General features: G+C 46.1%; 1 protein-coding gene across 16 annotated transcripts in view; it reads left to right on the top strand.

The window, feature by feature from the left end:
* The window catches only part of AFDN (afadin, adherens junction formation factor), a 126,416-nt gene that overhangs the window by 82,610 nt on the left and 20,114 nt on the right, over positions 1-23,692 (top strand). For 15 of the 16 annotated variants that reach the window (XM_081294048.1, XM_081294057.1, XM_081294049.1 and 12 more), the window contains 9 exons: positions 1,443-1,641; positions 4,181-4,284; positions 5,854-5,940; positions 19,724-19,789; positions 19,965-20,038; positions 20,759-20,877; positions 22,234-22,425; positions 22,963-23,054; positions 23,406-23,591. In XM_081294048.1, coding sequence (XP_081150174.1) covers positions 1,443-1,641; positions 4,181-4,284; positions 5,854-5,940; positions 19,724-19,789; positions 19,965-20,038; positions 20,759-20,877; positions 22,234-22,425; positions 22,963-23,054; positions 23,406-23,591 — 1,119 coding nt within the window. The remainder of the gene's footprint in view (positions 1-1,442; positions 1,642-4,180; positions 4,285-5,853; positions 5,941-19,723; positions 19,790-19,964; positions 20,039-20,758; positions 20,878-22,233; positions 22,426-22,962; positions 23,055-23,405; positions 23,592-23,692) is intronic. The other variant, XM_081294050.1, reaches the window with a different exon arrangement.

Here is a 23,692-nt window from a genome sequence, read left to right as displayed (position 1 = left end):
AAGAAGAGCTATTAATCTGGAAGAGGCTGAGCCAGGCAAGCCTGCTGCTTGCTGGAAGGAATGGGGACCAAGAGCCCAGACCACAGAGTCTGCCCCGATGGCTCTTTACTCAGAGGCAGCTGCTCGGACAGCGCCGTGGGAACCACCTGAGCCCTGAGGATGGAGTGGGTGGCTATGTGAGCCACCCTTCAGTGTTGCTTTGTGCCAGGAGGAGGCAGGAAACAGCCAACACTTGAAGCTACACAGACAGCAGTGCCACCTACCAGTAGAGCATGTCATTGTCATGTTAGGGAGTGCCAGTTCCAGTGAGGAAGTGTGGACTCTGGTTCCACAGCAGCCTGCGTGAGTGCACCAGTGTAAGTGGCATGAGAGGGCGTGTGCAGAGGACACTCAAAATGTCTCAAATCTGCATGAGAGGGATGGACATCACCATTCTGGTGTGGATGTGCTGGAGGCCCGCCCCTGTAGGGAGGCAGGCAGGATGGGGACTGGTATTAGTGTCTGGAGTGGGAGTAGTAGGGTGCTGGGCTGGGTCTTCGTTGGTTGGACTGTGCATTAGGACTGACGTTTCTTTTGTGCATCACATGCCGTAATGTGTTTAAGATGGAAGTCACGCGTGAGACTCTAATTCAAAAACTCCCTCTATTGATGTATTTCCAAAGTGGGAAATTTACTGGGTCAATAACTTATTCATTTTTTTAATTTAACATATAAGCTTTAATGTTTAAGTGGTGAAAATGTTTAAGAGTGAAAAATAGTGAAGAGCACCACACTCTGCTCTTTTGGGCGTGGAGGGCTTGTGACACAGCTGTTAGTATTTAGTATGTAAGCTTTTTACTGTTTTTTTTTTTGTTGTTGTTCTGGGGATTGACTCCAGGGGCACTTAACCATGAAGCCACATTCCTGGTCCTTTTGTTGTTTATTTTGGGGGAAGGCCTTGCTAAGTTGCTAAGGCTAGTCTTAAACTTGTGGTCCTCCTGCCTCAGCCTCCCCAGTCACTGGGATTACAGGTGTGCACTGCCACATCCAGTCTTTTCACTCCTAAATATTTTCACATTAAATATTCAACAAGAATATGATAGTTAACGACTGAAACATAAAGCTATTTAAGAACTGTGCACAGATATAACTATTTGGAAAAGAGGAATAGCATTTTCTTGTGTTGAACAGCTTCTTCCTATGTGCAGCCATAAGTAGCTGAGGATTAGTGGCATCTTGGTCCCTATTGAAAATGTGAGCATCTGGCCTGTGAGTTGTCGGTTCTCAAAGCCAGCTAGTGAGCATGGATGAGCTAGAGAGCCTGCTCTGTCTCCAGAGCCCCGTGCCCATGTAGGTGTGTCTGGGAGGTGGTGAGCCACTGTGATCACTTGGCTTCTGAGTGTTGCTGGTCACACACTTCAGGTGTTGAGCATCTTCTGTGACCTAGTGCTCTTTTCTGACAGGATCTCATAGACAACGTGGTGGCTGTGGCTGAGAACACAGCGGATGAGCTAGCCCGGAGTGATGGGAGGGATGTACAGTTGGAGGAGGATCCTGACTTGCAGCTGCCTTTCCTCTTGCCAGAAGATGGCTATTCTTGTGACGTTGTCAGAAACATTCCAAATGGTTTACAGGAGTTTTTAGACCCTCTGTGCCAGAGAGGTAAGTGCTGCTTACCCAGCGGATCCTGAGCTGTGGCCCAGGAGGAAGCGAGCTTCTCTTTCACTGTCTCCTGAGGACTCTGCCTGGACTTGAGAAGTGTTTCATGGTGACGTGAGGTCAGATGTGTTCGTTCGCATGACTGTGGGTATGTGGTGGCCCTGCAGAAAGCACCTGTCCTGCCCACCTGGTGAAGTGATGTTGGTGCCAGCCCAATAGAGCAGGGGAGAGTAGCACCAACCAGCCAGCTCCACCCAACCCTGCCACCTGTGCTCTTGGGGCAGTTTGCCCTTTGCCTCAGGTTCTCACCTGTAAAATGGACTAAGAGGTCTCCGAGGACTGGGTCGGTTGCCAGGAGGCCAGGGCTGCCTCAGTGCCGAGCACCCTGGCATTGCTGCAGGGCCGCCCTGCCAGGCCAGTGAGGGCCAGCCTCCAGCATGCTGTGCAAGACACACTGCTCTGTGGGGCATGGAGGGGCTTGTGACATAGCCGTCAGGAGTCCACCTCAGGCCTTCCTAGATTGTCACATGACCCTGTCTACATAGTCTTGCTTTTGTTTATTGATAGAAAGAATAGCCATCTTCTGGCAAGAGGAAAGGCAGCTAGCTGCAAGTCAGGATCTTCCTCCAACTCTACATCCCTCCCATCGCTCACTGTTGCTGTGAAGTATGAGCTTCTGAATCAGACTAAATTTTGATTCTATTGTGCTACTTTTGGGGAAAGTAGAGAAAAGCTCTGATGAGTAGAAAAACAGATGCAAAATGTAGGGATTTATTTAAATAAGGAGTAACAGCAAGATGAAGTTAAGTGTCATGTCCATGGGCCCATGATGGATAAATTCAGTGAATATGATTTTTAACTTCAGTGAATGTTTCACTTACCACATAAATTTGTTTTTCTGTCTTCAAAGGTATCTCAAAGTTTTGGTAGTTTAAAAAAGTTCATGTTAGAAAGACTGCCTCTTCCCATGAGTGTTATTTACATGGTATGAGTAGTGTGGCCCTTCCAACATGCCGAGTGCATGGAGAAGAGCAGAGGACCAGGTGGGGTGGCCTGGATGTGAAGGCGTATGCCAGGAGAGCCCTTAGTCCTGGTTTAGGGTACACCTGTGGCCCAGTGCTGGCTGTAATGCAGCAAGAGGCCCGCCAAGTCCCCCTGAAGTGCACCTGACCTGGCCCAGAACTCTAGGCACATGGGAAGCCTGTGGAAGTATGCCCCTCGCCACAGAGTAGGGAACCAGGGGCAGCAGGCATTCAACTACAACAGGGCTGCTTGGAGGGGTCCTGTGCACATCTCTCAACAAGTCAAAACCCACAGCCAGCTTTACTCTTCCATGTTCCACAGTCACCTGTGCTGATCATGTGTGGTCTCTGTCATCCTCCTGCCCAGGCCTCCCCTTCTGCTCAGTCTGCCCTGTTGCCAGCAGCTCTTTTATGTTTTGCACTTCTGGGGATTGCACCCAGTGCTCTACCATGAAGCTACATTCCCAGCCTTTTCTATTTACTTTTCTAATTACTTTGGTACTGAGGATTGAACCCAGAGGGGCACTTAACCACTGAATCACATCCCTAGCCCTTTTTTATTTCGAGACAGGTTCTCACTCAATTGCCAAGAGTATCCTTTGATCTTCCTGCCTTGTCCTTCCCAGCCACTGGGATGATAGGCATGGCCATTGCCCTGCCCCTTTCTGTTTTATGAGTCAGGTTCCCATTCAGTTGCTGAGCCTGGCCTTGGACTTGTGATCCTCCTGCTTCTGCCTCCCCAGTTGCTGTGGTTACAGGCATGGCCACTGCACCTGGCTCATCAGCTCTTTTAAAACCAGCGTGTGTTTATGGCCCTCACACTTGGCAGCCTTCCCAAGAGTGACTCTTCTGTGTTTCTTCAGTTGCTCTATACTTCCACTGTACTTGAAGGGGGCCATGCTCCCAGAGGTTCCTCCTGCACGGCTGGGCACAGAGCTGATGCTCAGGTTACTGGTCCACATGAGGGTGATCTGGAGCAAGGCCCAGCTGCTTCATGGCTTCTACCCATGTCCTCAGGGCTGCTGCAGGGAGACCAGCTTACTGATGTTTTAAGAAAGTGAAAAATAGTGAAGAGGTGAGCCAGGTCTGCTGCATGGGCAGATGCCCACATCTGTGCCATTCTCTGGCCCTGTCGTTCTTCCTCTCCTCTGCTGAGTGAAAAACCTGATATACATTTTCGTCTATTAACATTCTGAATGCCACTAAGGGTCTCCTAGTCTGCAGTAAACAGTTCTACAGGAATTTATGACCTGATAATTAATTTCTTTCAGAAGTAATAAAAAAGTCATTTGGGGATCCAGAGGAAAAGAAAGACCCAATTTCACTTTGCTGCTGAAATCCTATTGGATCAAAACCAGTATATAATTAAGTATCTGATAATCGGATTTGTAGAGAATGAAGGAGCAGAGAGGAGTCGGCCCTGTGAAATGCCATGCTTGGGTAGTGTCTGGCTTGCTGGCAGGGCCACCTGTTCTGAGAGCTGGGCTTTTCCCTGTCCTAACACACCTGTGTCCTCCTAGGGTTTTGCAGGCTGATTCCTCATGTGCGCTCACCAGGTACTTGGACAATACATTTTGAAGGTGCAGATTATGAGAGCCACTTTCTGCGTGAGAACACAGAACTGGCAAGTAGTCTGAGGGTGTTGGGTGGGCCTATACTGACTTGAAGATGTGATGCGGATGTGTTCCTTGCTTGCACTGAACTCTGTTGTGATGGGAAACATTTCAGGGCCCTCTTAAAATACCAATTTGATTCAGACATCTTAAAACCATGATTTATGAAGATAACATGCATTTATATATAGATATATTTCCCTGGGCCGCATCTATCTTACACTTTCGTCTATTAACAAATTGTGCTGTTTAAAGAATACTTAAATTCAGAATTATGCCAGCCTTAATGTTAATGCATGTTTTAAAAATGTAGTAATATGGTGTTCTTAACAGAGTTTATTAGAAAAATATTTTTCCTTGGCAAAAAAATTTTATTCTTTTCTAGTCAGTTCTACCTTTTCTTAAATGTACATCAGGTTTTTCACTAATATTTTGCATCTTTTGAAATAGTAAAGAGCTTCTACATCTTAAGGGAAATTTCTCCTTTGCTTTGTACAGAAAGTTTTAAACAAAAAGATGCTCATTTGTATATTTAATTCAGAGCAATTTATTTTGGCTCTTCTAGCATACCTTAAGTCTGAGTAGCAGAGCCATCTCCAAAAATTGATTGATTGCTCTATTAGACCAAATGTGTAATCACATTTAACTACTGATAAACCATCGCTGATTATTGTTTGCCAAATTCAAAGTTATAGCATCCACTTCTGACTACCAGATTTTTATAGGAAAACAAGTACTTTCCTGGAAGGAATCCCCAGTTCTTCACCTTCTAATTCTTAGATTCTTTAGGAGATTTCAAGTCTTGATTTTTTTTTTAATTCCTTTATCACCTGATTTTATTTTTTTCCTTCAAAATGTTTTCTCTCAGGCTTGCTGTTGTCCCATAACTAAGTGGCCCACGCATGGCCACGCTGCTGCACGTGGCCTGGGTTTTGCTGCCTAGCTTCTGTGGCCTGTGTGCTGCTGGTGTGTCTCAGGTTTTGTCCCCACTTTGGGATGAGGCGTGGCATGTATAGGACATGTGGCTTTGGACGGCTCCTCTTTCCAGTTTGATGAATCAGTTCAAGCCTGGCCTTGTGCTGCGACTCACCCCTCTGGGTAGACCTCCCCACCACCACCACCCCCCGCCCCCGCTGGGCTTCTGGCAGGGACTCTGAACGCCGCTACACAACTCCTGCAGCCACTTTCTTTTCCATTTAAAATAAAATGATGTTTCATTTTCCCAAGAGACTAAAATATTAGGTTGTCTTTGGTATAGCTGGGTTTTGCTATCCTCGTTACAGACCATATGAAATATGTTCAAATTTCTTTGAACCCTCGCTCCCCCAAAAAGAACCTGGAGGGGAAGGTGAAGATTGGATTTCTGTCATAGGGGAAGGTTTTCTAACGTGAGAGCAGTGGAAATTCATCTTTGTTTTTGTTAATTAAGTTCTTAAAAGAACATTTAAATAGTACTATTGCCAGTCCTCTCCATGCTCAAGAGTGCCAGTATTCAGTTCTGCAGGTCACTGTGTGAGGCTGAGGTGGTGGGTCTTCCTCTCCTTTTCCTCATACAGTGAGCCTTTGTTTTCCTCCTTCAGGCCCAGCCTTTGAGGAAAGAGCCTGAAATAATCACTGTGACCCTAAAGAAGCAGAATGGAATGGGCCTCAGCATCGTGGCAGCAAAGGTAGGGGAGTGAGCCTGACAGCACCCCGCCCCGCCTGGGGCAGGAGCTGCAGCCTGAATGAGCCCCTGTGCTGGCTGATGACTGTGGGGTGACTCTTGCTCTGAGAATGTGGCTTGGTGGGTGGTGCCCATGAAGGCAGTGAGAAAGTGTGGGCCCAGGAGAAGCCTGCACAGGTCTACCGCCTTCTCACAGCGGGTGTTGGCGTCTGAGAGCCACTGAGGACCTGCCTCGCAGGTGTTCCCTTGCAGAGGTGGATTGGGGTTCAGGAGACCTCGGCTCATCACTCTCCTCTCGGGTGTTTCCTGCTGGGCTGCCCCCCAGGGCTCTTGGGATCTGAGTTCTGGCTCCCACTAATCTGGCAGGACATCGACAGCCACACATTCTCTTTCAGTTAAACAACTGGAATTACTACTCATAGTCTCTTCCACTGTGGATGTTTAAGTCTGGTTTGTGTGTCCTGAACTTTGGTGGGTTCATAGATGCTTTTAGAGGAACAAACATGATTGTTAAAGCTAATATTCAATTAACAGTTCAGTGAACTCTGCTAATATTTTGTTTAAAATAATGCTTTACCAGTAAAATTACCTGTTTCTTATATCTAGGGAATGTGTTTGGAAAGCTTGCAGATACTGTGCAGCACTATGATAGCAGTGCCCTGGGTGTTGCAGGCTGTTAGCATATCCTGAGAAGTGTTTTTAAACTGGTAATAGTAACGGAAATATAGTTTGAAATTTGTCTTTGTACCAAATGTCTATTATCTTGAGTGTGTTCATCGGCTTATTGTTACTGTAACCAAAATACCCAACAAGAACAACTTAGAGAAGGAGAAGTTTGTTTTTACTCAGTTTTAGAGGTCCGGTCCATGGTTGGTTGTGTCCAGGTGAGGGACAGGTGAGACAGAGCATTATGGTGGAGGAGCACTGCTCTGTTCCTTGAAGCCTGGAAGCAGAGAGACAGACAGGAAGGGGCCATGGACAGAGTCCCCAAGGCTGCACCCCAGTGAAGTACCTCCTCCAGCCACACCCTACCTCCCTTTGGTTACCACCCAGTAGTCCATTTAAATTGGTAATCCATCAAATGAATCAATCTACTAATGAGGTTACAGCCTTAATAATCCAGTCTTTTCACCACTGAACATTGGTGACATTGCATAACACAACAAGAGACATTTTTAGATCCAAATCATAACACTGAGTATTCATTGGAAATAAACAAACTGTCCTTTGAAACCCTGCTGTTCCCATTGCCCAGGGATCCACAGTATTTCAGCGATTGGCATGAGGGCACAGAGGCAGACCATGAGGCTAACACTGTACCAAACATGTGGAAGAGAAGGGAGCTTGCTGAGTTTGTGGCTCCTGAAGGCAGTGAGCTGGAACATGCAGGCCTCCTAACATGGGATTCCTATGGACACTGTTGCCCTTTCTTGGAATCTTTGTTCCTTATGCTTCTTCTCAAAACAAGGCTCAGGTGTCCTACATCTGAAGATTTCACTGGCAGCCCACCCTCTCATTGCTGTCCCTCTGTGATTCTCTTTGAAGCGCATTCTGCAGCTGGCAGTACATCACTAGGCATTTGCTCTCCCGAGGGCTGACTGCAGAGCCTTCTCTCTAGCACCCTCACTCCCTGACAGTCCTTGGCAAACAGTAGAGGAAAATGTTTCTTGAAAAAAAAAAGGATAAACAAGAATAGGTTTTTTTTTCTTTTAATTTAAAGAATGGCATTTAATTTACTGACATGTGTCTTTAATTATGGAAGTCAATTTACATAACATAATGTTACCAGCTGTGGTCACATAATGTTCACTAGGTTAGCTCTGAAGTTTGTTATCCATAGACTGAGTCACAAAGATCCAGTTCAAGTACCATGAAACTCTGCATTTGCACATTTTAGAAAAGTGAGAAAAAAAGAGGTTATTGGTGCTGGGGATGTGGCTCAAGTGGTAATACGCGCTCGCCGGCATGCGTGGGGCACTGGGTTCGATCCTCGGCACCACATTAAAAAATAAATAAATAAATAAAGATGGTGTGTCCTAAAAAAAAAAAAAAAGAGGTTACTGCCCTAGAAGCATTGGTGGAGCCCTGTGGAAACCTTGAAGCCAGCTGGTCCCTGGATTGTGTGCTCCTATAAGAAAGGCCTGAGGGAGACTGGTTGGGCCACAAGACCAGTGGGGCCGAGCAGACCAGCCCTGTGTCTGCTGTGCTGGATGGCCTGGCCCTCATGGCAAGGGGGTGGAGGCAGGGAGGGCAGTGTGGAGCCAGCTTCACCAAGGAATGAAGGGTTTGCTGGTGAGGAATAGGGTGCTGACACTGACAGTTTTCTGGCTTGGTGTGGAGTAGGAGGGCCTGGACTGCTGCTCAGGAGTGTCCTAAAAAAAGCCCATGTGGAACTCAGTGGGCCATCTCTGAAGCCCGAGTCCCTGAGAGCCACGTCTAAGGAAGGAGGGTGTATGTGGAGCCTGTGAGCTCAGCCCTGGTGCACGTGGGCTCACAGGCTGTTACGTTCCAGACTCTTGCCATTTCCTTGATCCATACCTCAAAACATGTAAAGATATGAAAAGGGAAGTACCAGCTGTGTGATTCCCTTCCCTCTGTGCCTACCAGCTAGTCAGCACCCAGCTGCAGGACAAAGAAAACATTAGGATCACAGTTGATCCCAGCGTACTTAGGTACACAGGGTATACATACATTCAGTACTAGTGTGCTCTGCACACACAGGAGAGGCCTGGTTCCACCCCAGAACTGCAGGGGAAGCTACAACAGAGCAGAAGAGACTTAACTTCTGTACTTCACGTTACATGTGCAGTCACTTCACAAGCCCATCTTGCCGGAGTTTGGGATGTGCAGGTTGAGCTCCCAATATCAGACTCACTGTCATCTGCAGTTTAATCAGACTTCCAATCCAGAACCACTTGTTTTCTGTTGCTGTGTGACATGGGTAGCATTTGGTTTTCCAAGGTCCCTGGTCTTCTCTCCGGGTATGGTGTCCTGACACAGCAGGGAGGGGGGATGGGACTCAGGCTCCACCTGACAATCCTCTCCCTCTGCTCCAAACTTTTGTCCTTTCCAGGCTGCCAGGTGCCAGGTGGACATTTAGGACGAGCCAAGCCAAAAGTCACAGTTCAGCCTTTGTTCTGTTACACAGAGGCACAGGCAAGATGCCAAAGACAAGAGAGCTGCCCTGTGTTGCTTTTTTCCCAGGAAGATTCAGGCCAAGAGTCAGATGACGAGCAGATGGTAGGAGCCCTGAAGGAAGGCCCTGCCTGTTGTGGCCTAGGTGAGTGGGGAAGGAGTGCAAGGAGCAGAGACAGGCCCTGGGCTAGAACACAGACCTGTGGCCGAAAGGGCTGGCCAGGCCTCACGCCAGCTCTGGAGCCCTGGGAGGCTGTGCTGCTTGACCTTTAGCACTGGGCCACCGGCATAGCTGTCCTGCAGGCACTCCCCACCCCAATCTCTGGAGCTGCTGTGTGTCCTCTTGGCACTTGCTTATGTGCAGAAGCCTCTGAGGAGCACACAGCCTCCCTCTAGAGCTACAACAGGAATTGGCCTTGTCACAAAAGTACAAGCTGTGGAACCCAAGACTAAAGTGGTGGGGGTGTCCCCCAAGGTTAGATTCAGGCCATGGAGTCCTATTAAGACTGGATTGTTACCTTTCCTAGTGTTAGAATAAACTTAGTAAGTGGCTTATTAGAATGTTTATCCCAAAGAGGGTATCACAGACAAGTGGTGAAAAGTAGAGTATAATTCTTCACTTTTTAATCTTTAGGTTTCTCTTGTTTCCCGTACTGAGGGAGATGGTTAAGAAGATTCATAGGAGGGGCTGGGTTGTGGCTCAGCGGTACAGTGCTCACCTAGCACATGCAAGGCCCTGGGTTCGATCCTCAGCACCACATAAAAATAAAGGTATAAAAATATTAAAAAAAGAAGATTCATAGGAAAGACTAGAGAGTAGCCACATTGGTGGTGATTCTAGCTGCAGTACAGGGTTACAGAATTAGGGCTTCCTGAAGCTTCATGTGACATAGCCATGTGCACATCTCACTGGACCTGAGTCCCTGAGTTCTCCTTCTGTGCTACATTTGCACAGTGACCCGCCCACCACTGCTCCTGGAAAGAGGCACAAGCAGACACTACCTTCTTGGGACAGGCACTGTGAAGAGCAGAGTCTGGGGCCCAGCCCCTGCCGGTTATCACCACCTCACTCCACGCAGAGTTGTGGGCTGCCCGGGCCCCTCCTCTCATCCTTGCTATAGGGGAGAGCAGACGTCTCCTTGGCTTGGAGGCAGTTTTCACTTTGTTTTTCTGTTTGGTCTTTTCAGAAGTTTCATACAGTGAGTAGAGTACATAAATTTAAAATTAAAACAGAAGTAGTGTTTCCACAGGAGAGTGCAGTTCCTCCTGCCATGGCTTACCCCCAGCTATGAAACAGATTGAATGAGACCGAATCTGGACTCAGCTCTCAGCTCTCGTAGAAGTTGCTTGTTACCTAGTCGAAGTTTTCCTCTGCCTTCATCATATTGCTAAACAGCTGCCCCTGTCAGCAGGCCCTTCTTCACTGGGGACACACAGTGAGCCAGCAAGTACCAGGTGGCATCGTGGGACCTTGCTTGTGCAGGGATGTTTGCTGAGGGTCTGACTCTGAGTTAGAAGGTTCGGTGAAGGTGGCACTGAGGAAATGGCTTTTGAGTTGAAACCTGATGGAAAGCAAGGGCTGCCTGATTAGAGAAGTGGGGCTGCCTGTGTGTCTAAATCACGGGCACGTGGGCCAGGTCACAGAGCTGTCAGCAACTGCTTTTGCAGGGGGCCGACTGTAGCTGGGCTCTACTTTGCAGCCTCGTGGTCTCTGTTGCATGAGTACATGCTCTGTGTACCTGCAAGCAAGTATAGGATGGTTTGCAGATGACTCAGCTTTCTAATAAAATTATATGACAAGAGTGGATGCTGAGTTACTGGCCATCTCCTGAGGCAGGACCTGGAGAAGGTGGGTCTTGAGGGGGTGAAGGATTGGATTATAGATGAGGCAGGGACCTTCCAAGAGGTTTGGATGAAAGCAAAGGTTGAAATTCAACTCCCCCGCTCTGTGGCACATGCATCAGAGTCTTTCAGTGCTGGTTTCCCACCCAAGATCCTAGCAGCCAGCAGGGTGGCAGGAAGCAGTCCATGGCAGGTGTGCAGTTGTGCCGAGGCCTGAGTGGCTTCACAGACCCTGTTGGAGGCAGGCCTCGACTCTTGTGCCCTGCTGAGGGGCTGGTGGATTCTGGCTGGGAGTCAGTGCTGACATACATGTGTGGGAAGACGGTGTTTGAGTGGGCAGTGACTTGGGGTGAATATCAAAATAAATTCTGGTTCTGTCTTGAGCAGCAGGTACATTAGGTGTCACTAAAAGTGGGGCTGCTAGAGACAGGGGAGGGCCGAGGGGATGGGGCACTGGGACCCGAGAGCTGGGTTTAAACAGGTTGCACTTAAGGTTGGGGAGCCTTACAAGCGAATGTGGTACCTGGCAGATTTGGGGAATGGAGCTGAGAAGGCTGGGGCCAGAGACAAGCCTCTGGAGCTGGTGTGAGGCACTCTAAGGAGACAACTCGGAGAAGACCGCCCTTCCCTCGGCAGCGTCTGATTTCAGAATTGAGACTAGTTCTGATGTCTGTTTGACGTGTGTCCTTGGAGTGAAAACCAGATAAGAAGCAGCCCCTGGGCGCAGTCCTCATGCAGCTCGTTTTCCTCTGGCTTACTTGTGGTGTCCCTGGTTCTTGAGAGGAAGGCCCACAGTAGAAGGCAGGCGTCCCATCCTGGGCACTACCAGGATAACGTGATGTGGTTGAGAGGTGCCCAGGTGTGCAGAGTTAAAGCCCTGGACTTGTTTGTGAGCTTGCTGGGTGTTTCCTGGTACAGGGTGCTTCAGTGTGTGGCAGCCTTCTGCAGCAGGAGGTGGCCCTGTGGGCCCTGCCTCCTACCTAGCCGTGCGTGCCACACAGCCTTCTGCTGCTGCTGCACAGGCTTCAGGGCACACTGTGCCACTCTGAGCCAATCTGATTCTGCTACTAGCATGCAGCTGCCACCCCTCTGAGGCCTGTTTCCTTGCCTTTGGTGCTTTGGTGGTGGCTGCAGCTCCCCATTTGTGTGCCTGGTGTAGAGCACGCACAGTGGCAGCAGGGCCACTGATGCTCCTGTGGTCCTGTGGCCAGCCAGCCCAGCGTCCCCTCCTGCGGAGGAGCCTGCCTTCCTGCGTCTGTGTTGCTGCTCACTGGAACTGGGTTTGTGTTCCGCCCAGGCCTCTTTCCTTTTTTAATTGGTGTGTGGCTGAGCTGCTGTCGCCCTGAACTGTGTTTGATATGAAGCTCTCCGCCTCGCCCTCTGCGTGCTGGTTAGTTTTATGAAATCCAGATGATGGGGAAGCAGGGTGTGTGTACAGCTTGTTTTGAAACATTGTTTTTAGGGAATTCGGCTTGCTACTTCTTACTATCTATGGGACAACATGATGCTTCCTGTGTAGTTTAGATTTTTGAAAAAGAAATAATTTTATTTTTCCAGCTCTTCTTAAAGTTTAATAAAGTGCACAGTGAATGGGAGTCGGAGTGCACTGGTTGCGTAAGAGCCTGTGTCGCGTTGGTGCTAGCCCGTGTGTGATAGGTGCCATCCGTGCCGGAGCGTCCAGCTTGGGGTTGTGGCCCTCCCCATCTTAAGAAGCCAGCTGTTGGCTGCTTGAAAACTGAGAAGTGGGCGGCTGGTTTCAGCTCAGGAGCTGTTGTTGTTGTCCTAGAGAGGAGAATGTGGTTCTCCGTGGTTGGAAGGACAGAACCGGTGAGTTTCTTGAGGGCTCTTCCGGGATCCTTGACAAAGGCTTCTCCTCCAGGCCACTTGTTCAGGCCTGTTGATAATTAACTTGCTTGTGAAGAACCACTGAAGGTAGCTGTGATTACACACCCAAGTGGTTGGTGCTCTCTTTATGCTGTAAATTCTTAAGGTTTGTAAAAACATAAAGCCTTTATATGCTTTTTATTTGAGAGAAAAGCCATAACATTTGATCCTGCTGGTTACAAAATGGTGAAAACCGCTTTATTTAAACAATGATAACTGCAGCTGTGTGGCTTGCCAGGGCTGAGGACTGGAATAGCCACCACCTGACTGTTTGCTGCACTGAGTGGGGTTCCTGTAACCTTTCTCCCAAACCTGTTTTCTATTTTTTTTTTTTTTAAGCAACATGAGAGTGACAAGTTTAAAAGTACTTAGGACCTTTTACTAGCCCGTGTAAAAATGGAAGGTTAATTAGTGCTTTAAAGATGTTTGTGCTTTTAGACTAGATACTGATTAAGTTTTTAAAACTTATCTTAAAACACAAGATGCCTCTATTAAAAAGAAGAAGGGCAGTGTTGGTTAATATGCCTCTCACTATTTGAGGAGCAGTTTGCTTCCAGAAACTGTAATTTCATCCTTTGAAGGGATTGAGACCATCCTCTTGTGTCCTTCGTTCATGGCCCTGTTCCACCAGGTGGGAAATCCTGGTGGAGAGTGCAGTCACCTCGCCGGGGCTCTTTGTGAAGACCACTCCCTGGCGCACAGAGTGACTCTGTTAGGTTGTTTAAAAGGACCCTGTGAACAAGAAAATAGTATATTTTTGTGCCAAAAGAAAAATAGTAAATTATTTTAAAAGAATGATTCTTTCACTGATTTTTTAAAAATTATGGCCCAAGGGCTAATTTCTTGGATTGACTGAAATATTGATGGATTTTGTTATAGTAGTAAAATAGGAAGAATATGAATTGTCAGTCCTCTGATGAACTGTCTTCTCACAGTGTGGTGCACGTAAAGCCCAGACTGTGCTGGCCTTGTTCCGCCTCCCCATCAGGCTTACGGGTCCAGGTGTGCCCCTGTGCAGATCCACCGTGGCAAGCTCTGTGAGGAGGTGAAGGATCCCTCCAAGGGCCTCTCACCACTCTGCGAGTCCAAGGAAAGCTTGGGGTGCCTCCTCCCTGGCGACAGTCTCTCTCTCTCTCTCTCTCTCTCTCTCTCTCTCTCTCTCTCTCACACACACACACACACACACACACACGCACGCACACACACACACACACACACTCTGCTGGGGTTTCTTGGACTCCTCACTCAGGCCTTCTTGGGACCCAGCTTCAGCCTCTTCTGCCTCTTCATTCTGTGAAGAGAGAAGAGTTGGGTGATGGGGTGTGTTTTGGTTTTTCCTCTTTATATTTGATACAAAACGAGTAAGCAACAAACCAATGGGATTCGCATTTCGCCCATGAAGGTCAAGCTTGCCTTGTGTATCATACCATGTCTGTTAGGATAATTTATCATTTACTCTCAGGGTTGCCAGTGTTGAAGCTATGTAAGGAATGAATTTTAGAACTGATTATTTAAACATTAAGGTAATTCCTACCAAAAAGAGAACTCTTCCGAATGTTTCTTAAACTCCAGTTTGGATTTTGGTAGTTTGGCGATAAAGCCTTTGAAGCCCTGAGAACTGTGGGTGTGAGCTAGCTGCTTGCTGCATAGGGCTCTTAGGTCCCAGGCCCACATTGTTTACAGCTCCAGCCGGGCGCCAGGCTGGCCTCCGCACCTGAGAACAATGGGCTGGGCCAGGCAGCTTGGCAGCACCTTCTTCCTCCAGCATTTTTTTTTCCTTCTGGATTGTTGCTTAATGATGTTTTCATGCTGTTACTCATACGGACTCCCACACACTCTGTTTGCTCCTGGGGTGTCTGGAGGGCCGGCTCCTGCTTATGCCTGCATCCACCTAAGGCAGAGGATGGGTGCCTTTGCCCGCTTCTGAGAAGGCAGGTGAGGAGCCAGAGCGGGCCTGGGGAGCAGCCTTCCCCTCCTCGGCTGAGGCGGCTGGAAGTGCAGCCTCGCAGCTAGGCAATACACGGTGGGGAGGTGGAGTTACTTCTGTCTTCCTGGTTGTGCGTTTGCTCTGCTGTGCTCCGTTGTGACCGTTTAGAGGTAAAGCTGAGCTGAGGTTCTGTTGCGCCCTCTTCTCCCTCTGCCCTTCTTTCTCTCTCTCCTCAAAGCCCCTTTCCTCTGAGAAGGAGAGTGGCTACCAGTCCATTTTAAGCTTGGGATGCAGACCCCCTGTGGGTGGCATCTCTGTGTCCCTTGACCCCTGTATGTGTCCCCTGTCAGTCTCCCTGTTGGGAGTCGGGGAGAGGGCATGTCCTGCTTACTGTGTAAGGGAATTGGCCTGTTGAATGAGGAGTGGGTAATCCTAAATGGTTGTGATGTTAATTTTGCAAATAATAAGTAGACCAAAATGCAGTATTTTTAAATACCATCTTGGGTACCTTTAGGCAATAACTTCTTAATATTATTTAGCTCTTATGTGTTGCTCTACTGTGTTGTGTTCTCAATTACAATGGCACTCATTGTTTTTCTCATGGTTAGAAACCAGAGCATAATGTTTGTGTGTATGTTGCTATAAGATCTTATTTTGACCAGTTATCTGCATAATTATAATTTCATTACTTGTTACTCTGGTTACTGATAGCATACATACTGTGAAAATCCTTCAATTTCAGAGCAGGGCTGTTCAATAAAAATATATTGTGAACCACATCGGTAATTAGAAATTTTCTATTAGCTACATTTTTTAAAAAAAGAAACAAGTGAAATTCATTTTTATAATGCTTCATTTTATTTACTACACTCAAAATGTTGCTTTAGCATGTGATCAGCGTAAAAGTCAGTATTTCCAAACATGCCTTGAAATCTCAGTGTCTTATACTCAGATGCCTATTCTAAAGCCATGTTTCAAGGGTTGTACTGGATGGCACGGTTGTAGGCTGACGGATACCAGTCCACCAACAGCCATAACCTGCTGTATGTTCCTGAACTGACTTCTAGTTGGTATGTACAAAGCTTCTGCTTTCAGCTTTAGTGACTGATGTGCTGTCTGCTAACATGCAGTGGCAGAGAAGGCATAACTTCTGCACCTCACTTTCCTTCCCCAACTGGGAAAGGGATAGAACTACCATAGATTGAGTTAATCACGTTTGCGTCTGTGTAAAATAGAAGCTAATGTATCACATAATAAATTTTGAGTTCAGTCTTACTGGGCCGGGTTATATTTTGCATTACTATTTAGAAATTGGGCATAAATTAAGTGGTTTAATGAATTGTATCTTACATATTTTTTATCCTAGGCTAACGTGTTATTTCTATTCAGATGAAATGGGCAGGTAGTAAGGGGGCTCCCTACAGCTAAGGAATCGTAAGGGCTCAGCAGTTGGGTTTTCCTTTGTACCTGTCCAGTAGCTGTCCATTTCCAGTATGTCTGGCTTCTTTCTCTGCTGTCCAGGTTGTCAGACCAGGACTACTGTGGCCAGATTGACACAGCGAGCCTCTTATAGTTGGGCCGACAGTATGGTATTGGGGATGAAAGTAACTATCCTTATGCTCTGATGCAGATGATCAGAAATTCCTTAGTGGTCTTTCATCTCAAGTTACTCCTCTATAATTCTGTTTTTCTGAAATAACCACCAGAGGCATTGTAAATTCTCTACAGCAGTTGTGTTCACAGATTTTTACAGAAGGTATGTGACTGACCTGCACAGGAAGTGAGCTCATCTATCATCTGATACGCTTAGGCTTTCTAACTTTCTAAACTAATTTTACGAATATGTATTGCTAATTCCTATGTAATAGACATGTATCTGTTCCTTCTTCACTTATTAAAGTATTCATCCATTCATTAAAACTTCAGACTCCTTATCCCATGTGAGCACAAATGAGAAGAGATGGCGGCTGGTGGGTGGCAGGTGAGCCTAGGGGTCGAATGAATCTGGGCAGATTCATGGCATCAGAAGGATGTTTTGAGTGGAGAGAATGACAACATCAGGAACATGAGTCAGCGTAGGGTGACGTGGAGCATGATTGGGAGCAGTTTGTACTTGAACCCGAGCTGGGGAGCCTCAAGTGCCTATGCAGAGGCAGCTTGTGACCACGGAGAAGTCTGGTCAGGTCAGATGGTTCCCACTAGGCTTTAGGAGAGGCAGATTGGCAGTGGAGAGGCAAACACCTCTGCTGCAAGACAGCATCCTGGTCTTGCTGGAGGTTTCTGAAATTCATGATCAGTTTACTTTAATATTTAAATTTGGACTTGCAGATTTCATGTTGTGTGTAATATAGTAAGTTGCCTAATTAAAGCAGCACAGGATTTTAGGTTACTTAGATGTACTTGTGACGAACATGGGGTCTGCAACCTCACCATGTGTAGTAGATGTCTAGAATGTCATTTTGATGTAGTAGGTTTAATGGAGTCCTTGGGCTGTGATTCCTGAATGTCAGATTGATTGAAGACATTCCTGACAAGAGCAATCTACAGTAGTCAGGGTTGTCATGGCCCTTCCTAGATGAGCTTGAGTACCAAGGAGCCCCTGCAGATGGGCAACAGGGAGAGGCAGAGCAGAGTTGTTATGTCATAAAGAGTCGTCTTATTACAGTTTGTCTAAGTAGGCAATTGAGGGTCTTTTATATTCATGGCAATATTCTAAAGCATACCAGAAATGGGGGAAGGAATCTTGATTTATTGTTTTAAAATATGTGTTTGTTATTTTTACTAAAATACTCCTATTGCTAGCACATGAGGATAGTTTTTATTATTTAAAGTACAAAGTCAGTGTTGTATTAATCAAAAGATACTACTACGTGAAAACATGGGTAAGTAAGAGCCTATTCCCACCAGCAGTGGTATTCTGACATTCAGTAAGCATTGCTTTTCTATCAGTCAAGCAGGAAACAGAACAACAAAGTCTTTGTTTTAGAACTTTAAAAAAATCTGAGCCCGGCGCAGTTGCGCAGGCCTGTAATCCCAGCGGCTCAGGAGGCTGAGGGAGGAGGATGGTGAGTTCAAATCACCCTCAGCAAAAGCAAGATCATAACAACGCAGTGAGACCCTGTCTCTAAATAAAGAATACAAAATAGGGCTGGAGATGTGGCTCAGTGGTCTGAGCCTGGTTACCCCCCCCCCTCCAAAAAAAAAAAATCTGGCCTAAGTAACGAAACATTTATGTAGCAGTACCAGAAAAGGAAGGGGGTTCAGTGTCCTGGCAGAGTGATTGATGCCTACAAGCAAGCAGAGGCCCTCCTGGCAGGTAGGCTCCATCCAGGCAGCCATGTCTCTTTTCACATGTGCAAACACAGAGCTCATGGCAGGAGGGGCACGCAAGGGAGGCTTGCTGAATGAGCAGAATGGTCATTTGAACAGCTGTGTTGTGCAATTAAGAAGTTGTTTGTATCTCGCAAAGATATCAATATGTGACACTTGGACTAATTAGATCATTAACCCAGTTTAACAGCAGCTGGGGCTGCCTTAGAAGTCAGGTCCTGGACTGGGGTTATAGCTCAGTGGTAGAGTGCTCACCTCTTATGTGGAAGGCACTGGGTTCCATTTTCAGCACCACAGAAAAATAAAATACAGTTATTGTATCCATCTACGACTAAAAAAATATATATATATTAAAAAAAAAAAGAAGTCAGGTCCTGTGTGTGCCTTGGGCCCCTTAACCAAAGAAGGTGGTACATGCACAGGTGAGGTTTTGGAAGTCAGGTCTTGTGTGTCCCTGGGTCTCTGGCCAAGGAAGGTGGTACCTGCTCAGGTGAGGTCAGGTAAAAAGTGTAGTTTACTGATTTTGCTAAGTGACTGGCTGAGGTCAGAAAATTGCCATTTGTTGGGTACCTAGTATGGGTTCATTCTGTCTGAAAGGCGCAGGATCTGCCCTGCTCCAGGGAGGCTTCTGTGGCTGTGGTGGAAGGTGATCACTTTCCAGTGCTGGGCTACCTTACGGGGCTGCCTGCAGCTGGGGGAGTGCAGCTGTGAACATGGGACAGGAAATCGTTAACAAGTGGGGGAAATGTGGTAGTTTCCAACTGAAAATCGCAACATCAGGGTCTTGTGAAAAATCTATTTTGATTAAGTGACTTGCTAAAATCATTGTTTTTTTCCTTTTCTGTGGTATCTTATATACTTTCTTGTATGATGTAATGATTCCTAAGTGTTTAAGTGGATATGAATTTACCTTTGTCATGGCTTAAAAATGTATGTACTCAGTCATAGAATGTCAGTAATACCCAAATAAGATTTCATGTGTGATTGTTCCTTTGATGATCCTAGAAAACTATCCGGTGTTAATTTTTATCTTGTAATTGTGATGTCTAAGTAGAATATAGATGATTCTATAATTATACATATACCTAAGTATGTGTCATTTTATTATGAAAGAATAATGTAACAATTTTATATGGCTTGGGTTTTGTAGCTTTATTATTTGTTTAGAGTTACAAAGTGTAAGTTACAGTATTTAATGCATAATTTTCCTCATACTACCCTCTTATTATTGACCACAAAAAAAAACTCGTTTTCTTTTTTTAAATTTTGAAAAGAACATGGGTGTAAGGGTGAATTGCAGAGGATAGAAATCCTGCCCTGTGATTAACAGCATGTGTTATGTGAGTGCTGATGATTGACTTGTGAGCTTCTTGGACCCTTCTTGGTCAGTTCAGGATTCTAAGTCCATTTCAGTCTTATCAGCTGATTTATGAAAATTGATTTTTTCAGGAGCTTTTTTCTTTCTTCCAAATTTGGAATCAAAAAGTAGAAATATTTTCTGTAGTTTCTTCAGGTGTAGTAAGTGGAGTATTGATTCTGTTGAAGTAGTTCAGAGCTCTGGAGTGAGGTGCAGCTCTCTGCGCACTCACGGCAAGTTTTGGTTTGTTGCACTTTGCTGCCCATTTCATTTCCTGCTGTGCACTCAGCTTCTTACCTTGTTTTTGTGTAGGGTGCTGGCCAGGATAAACTGGGCATCTATGTCAAGTCTGTCGTGAAAGGAGGCGCTGCAGATGTGGTCAGTATCACTGCTGAGGAGGCAGACTTTTGATGTCCTGTGCTTGATGGGCGGGATGGGTGCTATGTGCTGGAGCCCCTGGCTGAGCGGGACTGGGCAGGACTAGGGGGAAGCTAGTCTGCTCACACTGCTTCTCTTCTCCCGTAATGTGTCTGCACACTGCATGGTGAGCCAGGATGGACGACTAGCAGCAGGAGACCAGCTCCTCAGTGTGGATGGACGCAGTCTGGTGGGGCTCTCTCAGGAAAGGTATGACCCATGGATTATTTGAAAGCTTCGTGTTTTTATGTGATTTTCACATACAGTTTTGAAATTGGGAGATGAAAGCTAAAAAGCTCTGTACCCTTATTATTCTACAGTATTTTAAGTGTAAACTCCTAGTGTATTTGACATTTCCTTTGCTGTCAAATTATAACTATATATTTTAGTCTAGAATACTTTCTTATAAACTAGAGATACACACACATACACACACACACACACACACACTCAGTACTTTCTGAAATTTGTAATTTTTGAATATCATCTTTTTTTTTTTCTAACAGGAATGAACCCAGGGGTGCTCTACTATTGAGCTACATCCATAGCCCCATTTATTTTATTTTATTTATTTTTTTGGCGGGGGGGGGGGTGAGGGAATGGAGACAGAGTATCACTAAATACCCAGGTTGACATCAAACTTGGGGATTCCCCTGCCTCAACCTCCTAAGTAGCTAAGATTATAGAGATATGTCACCACACACCCAGCTAATCTTACTATCTTAATATATTAGGGGATATGTTAGCATGCATTTATGGTTCATTTTTCAAAGGAAGGAAGTGGCAGAAGGTAATTTGTCTGAAAGTCAGAATTGTCCAAAATGGCAAATGAAGCTGGGTGACATGATTGGTGGCTGTGTTTGCCATGGCTGACAAAGTGACAGTGAATATGGTTTCATATTTCTTACACTGGTGACATTCTCTTCCCAGGGCAGCAGAACTCATGACAAGAACAAGTTCCGTGGTTACACTCGAGGTAGCAAAGCAAGGTGCCATCTATCACGGCCTGGCCACACTCCTCAACCAGCCATCCCCCATGATGCAGAGAAGTAAGGACCATGAAGTGCTCGCTGACCAGGGGCAGCTGGCTTCTGCTGACCCTATGCTGTGTGCTAGATGTATCAGACATGACTTGTTAGTAGTTACAGCAGAACCAGTGCTGGTATTATCACTGTCTCAGTTTTGAAAATAAGGATGTCAAGGCTGAAAGCACAATAGCAAGACTCAGATGGTGCCACCTGCCCTGGGAGCCCATTCTGATCCTCCAGTTCCTTTCTGCTCCCGTGGAGCTGATCCCGTGCTGCTGATAAGCTTCTGTAGGCCAGGAGCAAATAGGTGCTTAGCCAGTCGTGAGTGAGTAAAGATTCAGTTTTGATAGGCAAGCCTAGGGTGGGAGGTCCTTAAAGGACATGGCGTATTCTTTACTGAAGGAATGTTCACACATGTGCTGAAGTAAGCTATGTATCTTAGTGTATGTAATTCACTTTAAATTAAGAATTCAGTTTTTAAAATAATTTATTTGTGGGAACTGTGTTTGTATAACTACATCAAAAACATCTCATGATGAAATTAATATAAACTCAAGGCTTTTTATAGAATCCCTTCAGAAACCTCAAGGAGAAAAACATAATGACTCACTCTCTGAAGTCATCGAATACCTTCCAGATCTCTGAAATAATACCCTTTTTAATATGTGCACAGCTTGTGAAGTGTGGTCTTCACAGAGCCCTCTTCTCCATAGAACCTGACATCTGTAGCTGGAAGTAGCATGCCAGGCCCTGGCAGTCTGCGCCTTTGCTTACTGAAGCCAGTAGGCGGGGAGGGCACCCCAGCTAACCACACATTCATCATGAGCCTTGCCTCTGTGTGCCTCTTACATTTGACCCCACCCCATACAACAGGACACAAGCAAACTAGACTTTGAGTTAGAAGCCAGAGAGGGAAGCCCCTAAGTGCACACAGCAGATCAGAGTCGGCAGCAGGTAGAACATGGGACACAGACAGCTGGCACCATAACAATGCCTTGACCCCAGCGATCCAGTGACAAGACCATTTGCAAGTCTTGAGGAACAAGCAGACCACATTTGTCTCCTGGTTTTTAAATTTACTTTAGAAGGGGTTATTTACATGGGTGTCATTTGATGAGAATAGAATTTTAGAAGTATATTTTTTTCTGTAGATACTGGTTAAGTGAGATGCTTTCTATATTCTCTGGATTTTTATTTGAAAGCTTTTTAACAGTTCTATACAAAGGATCTACCTTTACATAAAAATCACTATTTTCTTGCTGGGAAAAGTTCTTATGAAATTTAAATATTTTTAGAATTTATCTTCCTTTTAAAGCTAAACAAGGTGTCTAAGATCTTTCAACCAATGAAGAGATATTGAATGTACTTTGATTTTAGTTTCAGATCGACGTGGCTCAGGTAAACCCCGACCAAAGAGTGAAGGTTTTGAGCTCTATAATAATTCAGCTCAAAATGGGTCGCCAGAGAGTCCTCAGCTGCCCTGGGCAGAGTACAGTGAGCCAAAGAAATTGCCAGATGACAGACTGATGAAAAACAGAGCTGACCATCGCTCTAGCCCCAACGTGGCAAGTAAGAGGGGTCACTTCTTTCCTTAGTACCCATGTGGTCACAGTCAGCAGTGAGGGGGCACGGTTCTGTGTTAGCTATTCAGGTGTCATCACCTGCGTATTTTGGCTGAGTGAGAGACAAGGGATGTCGGGACTAACATTCTTAACATTCTTTTCTTGTAACAGAAGTAAAAGCCCAGTTGATGCTCTGGGCAAAATGTCTTGGTAATGTCTTTGACCAAGATTGGCAAATTACCAACTGAAGCCAAGATGGTTTTGACATTTTTCAGGGGGAGAAGTCATAGTAGGAAACACAGTGAGGCACAAGATTCTCAAAGCCTGGCGTGCTCACTATTTACCCTATCCCTAATCTTGGAAAAAGCTCTGGGCTGGGTCTGCAAGCTGGGTGGACCCAGCTTCTCCCCCACCTCATGTGTTTGTCTGATCTGTGGTGTGAGCAGTGTGGTGGTATGTGAGACTCCATTGCTTCCTTTAAGGACACTCGCACCTGCCTCTCAGGTGGTTGGTTTACTATGAAACCTTTCCCTGTTTCCAACAGATCAGCCGCCGAGTCCTGGAGGGAAGAGCCCATATTCCTCTGGAACCACAGCCAAGATAACGTCTGTCTCCACGGGGAACCTCTGCGCTGAGGTCTGATTGATGTGCTGTGGCTCTCACCTCTCTTAGGTCCTTAGGTACCCTGGGACCATCCCAGTTACCTAAAGCAGCTCTTACTCAGCAAAGTGGCCTTGGTTCTGACTCAGATTTATAGCATTTAATTTTTGGATTTTTAGTAACTAGTCAGGTAAATTCGTGTTGAATTAAATCTGGAGAAAATGAAATGTGTTTTATTATTCACAATGTGGAGTCAAACACTTTTAATTTTTAATACGGTATTTAACATATATAGGGTTTTTTATCTTAAAACAAATCACTGGAAATGGAATTAATCTGTTTAAAGTTGCAGATGACTCACTCTTCCTTGTTCTTCACAATTTGCAGGAGCAGAGCCCTCCACCCAGACCTGAAGCCTACCCCATCCCGACTCAGACATACACCAGAGAATATTTCACGTTCCCAGCCTCCAAATCCCAGGATCGCATGGTTCCTCCTCAGAATCAGTGGCCAGACTATGAGGAGAAGCCCCACATGCACACAGATAGCAGTCATGCCAGTGTTGCCATTCAGGTTAGAAGCAAGTGGTTCCACAAACTTCTGCACCTGCGAGGGAACAAAAGGGACCAGTGAGACAGGATGATGAGCAATTTCTGAGGCACAGTTGGAATTTT

The sequence above is a fragment of the Spermophilus citellus genome (genome assembly GCF_964194105.1).
Source record: "Spermophilus citellus genome assembly, chromosome: 5".
NCBI lineage: Eukaryota > Metazoa > Chordata > Mammalia > Rodentia > Sciuridae > Spermophilus > Spermophilus citellus.
The sequence above is the reverse complement of the archived record's forward strand: the minus strand, read 5'-3'. Positions and strand labels throughout refer to the sequence as shown.